This window comes from Argentina anserina, chromosome 7, assembly GCF_933775445.1.
Source record: "Argentina anserina chromosome 7, drPotAnse1.1, whole genome shotgun sequence".
NCBI classification, from domain to species: Eukaryota; Viridiplantae; Streptophyta; class Magnoliopsida; order Rosales; family Rosaceae; genus Argentina; species Argentina anserina.
Window position 1 is genome coordinate 8,560,172 of NC_065878.1, and position 4,865 is coordinate 8,565,036.

Consider the following 4,865-nt stretch of genomic DNA (forward strand, 5'->3'; position numbering starts at 1 on the left):
TCACCTGCCGGTTCCTGCTCACACAAAAGGTTCCCCTTGTTTCCAGAACAACATTTTTGGTTTCGGGATAATGTATAAGTTTGATTATAGGATCTCTTTAAAATTAGAATATGATTCGATTCAGATGTTCCGGTTTAGTTGTTCTGCTCTATTTTGACATGATTCTTCTTTCTTTTTTTGAACTTTTGTTACATGAGCATGCATCACTTGTTTGCACACTGAAGTACCCTTCAGTAGAACATCATGCAATTACTATGCGCTAGCAACAGATAAACGAAAGATGTAAAGAAAAAAAGAAGGCTTGATAAAGTTCTCTACATAATTCTGACGTCTATTTCTCTATTGTCTTATGTACAATGTAACATGAATATTACTTCATCTACTCTGTATCGATTTCTATGTTGTAATATTGTTGAATGTTTTTGAGATACACACACGTCCATAAGCATTTAGCTTAAGTGTACCAACAAAATTTGAATATAAAGCTAAGAGGATGACTCTGTTCGACATCTGTTCCTCTCAAACCGATTGTAAGCAGCTCTCGTCCGTAGGTATAGCAAGATGCTTGATGCTAATCCTATAACAGAAATGCATCCCCACCATATGAATGTCTGCAAGTAGCATGACCTACCCATGCACAATGTTGCTTCTTTTAACATGTTCACCTGGATTAATGAGCTTCCTTCATTGGAATCATACACCAGAGCTGCGAGTAGGCCGTAGAGGAGTGAACCTATAGGAATGTTGGTGATGAGGATGTTGTGGTTTACACCTGCGCTGTTTGGTCCAAACAGCTCTGATGTTACTGACACAGCCGCAGAAAATACAAACCCAGAGCTTATCCCAATCAAGCCTGTTCCGGCACGCAACATTGCTTCATCACTGCCAGATAGACTAAGCAGGAGGAAGGCAATTGGTGTTGGCACCAGCGCAACTGCAAGCCATCCAGTCCTTGCGAAGTATACCTTACTGCATTACCAGGACTCGAGGTTAGCTTTTATGGCATATTGAGTTTCTGATTCCACAGTTATAAAGCAATAAAATTTGGTAATTTTCCCTATGGTAAAAGATACTTACTCGCGAAGGAAATCCGGGGCAGCTGCCAGTAAACGACCAAAGAAGGAGCATGAAGAATATAGTGTGACAAGAGAACTGGTCATGTTACTGTATCCAAGTGATTCTGAAATCTGCCCAAGATTGTTGCTATAGACTAATCCAATAGTTCCTCCACAGAAGTATGCACCATAGTATAGCCAAAAGTCCCAGCGGCGTACCAGCAGCCGAGCAGAGTGTTCCTCCCCTAGCACTGTCAACCTGTCTTTTTCCATCACCTTCCCAAAACACCATAAACAACCTTCCTTGTCTATCAGCCCATAAGAAGTGGCATTCACCACATTACCATTTTCATTTTCTCCAATGAGTTCCTTATGGAGCTCAAGGTCATCAGGGTTGGCCAGAGTGAAGTCTGATAAATCATCATTCTGGAAGCTGAAGAGCATGTTTCTACGAGCCCACTCCCTAGCATATGCAATGCCGGGCAGACACAAAGGTAGGATCAGGAGGAAAATAGCACCAACCAAGAGAATTCGAGCATTTGATATCTTAGAGGATAGTGAGTTCAGGAGGAGGAGATATAGGCCAGTTACTACTGCTACGATGTTCAGGCAAAGAAAAATCCTGGAGTCACGTTTAGTAGCCTCAGGAGAAAGTGGCTGAATCAGAGGGGGTTGACGCAGCAGAGGCACTAGCGCAGCACCAGATGTGAAGAGAGGAAGTAGTGCATTCAAGAGGAGGTACAGGTTGTCATCGGAGGGGTTTAGCGCATTGGCAATGAGGCTGTAGAGGGCTGCACTTACGCCATTGAAGCTAATTGTTAGGGACAATGCAAGTGCCCTGTTGGCTTGGAAGTGTCGAATGCACAAAACATAGCAGACTGTGTTGAACCAACAGATGCTACATCCTGCCAACAAGCACAATAGGAATACCTGCCAAAACCATAAATTAGCACCAAGTCAGCTACATTTTTGACTTAGTTTTGTTTCAAGTCATAATTCCATTATGTTAACCATTTTAGATGATCAAACAAAAAAAACTTGCATTTCAATATGTCTAAGGGCCTTTGGCTATCCTGCAGCAGGGTTTTAGTTCACCGATGAACATGAAGGGATGCAGTAGTTGGGTGCTTACAGAAGTCAACATCAAAACTCTTTTTCTTTTTATGGAATAATAGACATATAAAGAAACTTAATTTAATATATGAAATATCCATGACTCTTTCATTGTAGAATCTTTGAGCTACCAACCATATCCCTTGACTTACAGTTAGGATCCTATTAAAATCTAGCATCTTTTTTCCAGTCTTCTCTTCATAGTAAACCGATAAACTTATCCTAAATGCAAATCTCAAGGGAACATTGTAACAAAGAAATAATGTTTTTTCTCATTTAAATAAATAATTTTACTGACAGTTGGATTATTTTTGGATCGAGAAAATGATAGTTATGCTTGTCTGTATTATGCTTAACACTGCAGAAGCAATCAGTGTGACCCACAATCTTTAGAAACTGGTAGTGACTGATGGAGATGGATGATGTGGTTCAGACCAAAGAAAAAGAGAACAGAGAGGGGATGATGTGTTTGCCTCACTCACCATTTGTGCCTAAATTGTCTCTTTCTAAGTTTTCTAGCTAACCTACACATGAAGAAAGAGTAGGACGGACACCAATCTAACATTCTTGAACATTACTTGTGGTTTGGTTGGTCTTTTGGTGGCCCTTCTAGGTTCACCAATTGTTGGTCAAAACTGAGTAAACCAATCACATAAATTCATCAAAGAAAACACTAAACCATGCATATGCAAACAAATAAAAACCCATAAAATATAGGAGGGAGAAAAAACTAACCAGAACATAAGGCAGGGTGATCATTTTTTGAATGACAAACCATTGAAGGCCATAACCAAACAAACCCATGAAGGCAGCCATGAACATAACAGCCCACAAAGGAAAATACATGAGGGAAACACCTGAACACCACCCCAAGGCCTTTCCCATGTCAGAAGCCACAGAAAGGTAGTTGAGTTGCACCTGGGATATCCCAAGAACCGTTTTCAATTCGGAGGAGTAAGACGAGAAGTCGAAGTTGGTGCCCGTAAACGCCTGAATCCATGTCGTTGCCACAAGTATCACCCATTTCCTCGATTCTCCCACCATAGTTGTTGACGAGTCTTGTTACACGTAAAGAGCACTAATCGATCAACCAACGTGATTAATCGACCGTGTGTTTTCTGACGAGGGTGATGATGAAAGCGTGAAATGGGGGTTGGGGGTGTGGAGGGTCTAGAGGGTCTAGAGGGTTTTGGGGTTGGATTTGGGTGGTGTTGTTGGTCAATCTTGAAGGGTACTAGCTTAGCTTATCATGGCTTTGTTTTGGTGGGATGAACACAATGGCTAATTTTGTGGGTGAAGAGGTTTGTATAGGAGGGATTAGAAATGGGAAGAGAAAGAGGAAGAGGGAAGTTGGCGATTGGGATATTGATTGATGGGGCTGTCATGGCTTCTGTAATAAGGAGGTGATGATGATTTGTTGGAATTCTATGTAAAGGTGATTGGGACTTGGGACAAAGTACATAAAACCTTGTAAGGCAGTTACAGGCAAAATTTGTAGCAGTGCCTGAAAAACCAGAAATATAACGACTTTTTAGTTTTTACGCTATTTATGTAATGAATAGCTTAAAATAAAAATTAAATGAAAAACCAATTATATCTACTATCTGGTAGGAACCAGGAAGTCGGCCATTATCACTTGCAATTTATTAGATTTATTACGTCTACCACTATTTCTCATTTAAAGTTTGTCATCATAGCCATAGATAGTAGTGAACATTACTTGCGCATCTTAATCTCGATTGACAATTAAAGAGTAAATCGAACTAAATAGGTTTAGTGTAAATTTGGTCGCGGGTGAAGATCAATTTTCTTCGTGACCGTAACACAATTTCCTCAAGGTACGTATATCAGGATTTCATGATGAATTGGAAATTAGTCGCCGGATCACGTCAATTCACCTGAATCATTGATCAAGATAACCAGAAGTGTTTTTCCAAGCTGTCTGAACAGAACGTAGTGTCATGAATCCACTCTACACATGTGACTACTATAAGCATTAGTCGAAACTCGAAACATGCATGCTCGAATTCTCCTATAACTACTAGGAGGAATACAACTGCCGAGGGAGGTAGCCAAGTAGCCAACCACTGAACCACATTTACACCTGCATTTTGGCACAGCATTTACTTATATACGGTCGCAAGAATAGAAATTACCAATAATTAATGCAAGCCAGCATTGGCACACGTTTCTGATCTATATAATGATATACCATATATTGTCAGTTTGCTTTCTCAGTGTACCAAACTTTCTCATCAGTAGTGTAATAATCCGAATTTTCAATACAATTTCTTTTAATTTCTCAAAAATTAAGGGAATTGTAATTTGATTAAATTCACATTTTACGTCTTTTATTTTTTCGTTGTTCGAAGTAGAAATTGGTTTCGAGAGCCAAATGTGTGTTATTTGATTAAATTCATTTGACCCAAGAGTTGACTTTTAATCCGTCACTCTTTTCAGAAAACTTCATTCATGAAAGTCGTAGAGTTCGTCAATACGAGTTCGTAGACGAACGACACGCTTTAATCGGATGTCGTATGTGAAAGTTGTTAGCAACGGAAATTTGATTTCGGATTTTGGAATAAGTATAAAAGGAATGAGAGGAGATTAGAAATTAAGAAAATCAGGTTTTTTTTCAAAATCAGCTTATAAATGTTCACGCGATTTTTCCCTCTTGGTTGCCGGATCTTTCTCCGG

The 4,865-nt window shown here is 39.7% G+C and overlaps 1 protein-coding gene across 1 annotated transcript; it reads right to left on the reverse strand.

Annotated features, from left to right (window-relative positions):
• Positions 1-416: 416 nt before the first annotated feature.
• LOC126802713 (protein NUCLEAR FUSION DEFECTIVE 4-like) lies at positions 417-3,481 on the reverse strand. The gene is made up of 3 exons (XM_050530386.1): positions 2,904-3,481; positions 1,078-1,985; positions 417-969 (listed from the first exon to the last, which is right to left on the reverse strand). Exons 1-3 carry the CDS (start codon positions 3,210-3,212, stop codon positions 486-488), a joined length of 1,701 nt encoding a protein of 566 aa, XP_050386343.1. The 5' UTR covers positions 3,213-3,481; the 3' UTR covers positions 417-485.
• Between the last annotated feature and the right edge of the window lie 1,384 nt (positions 3,482-4,865).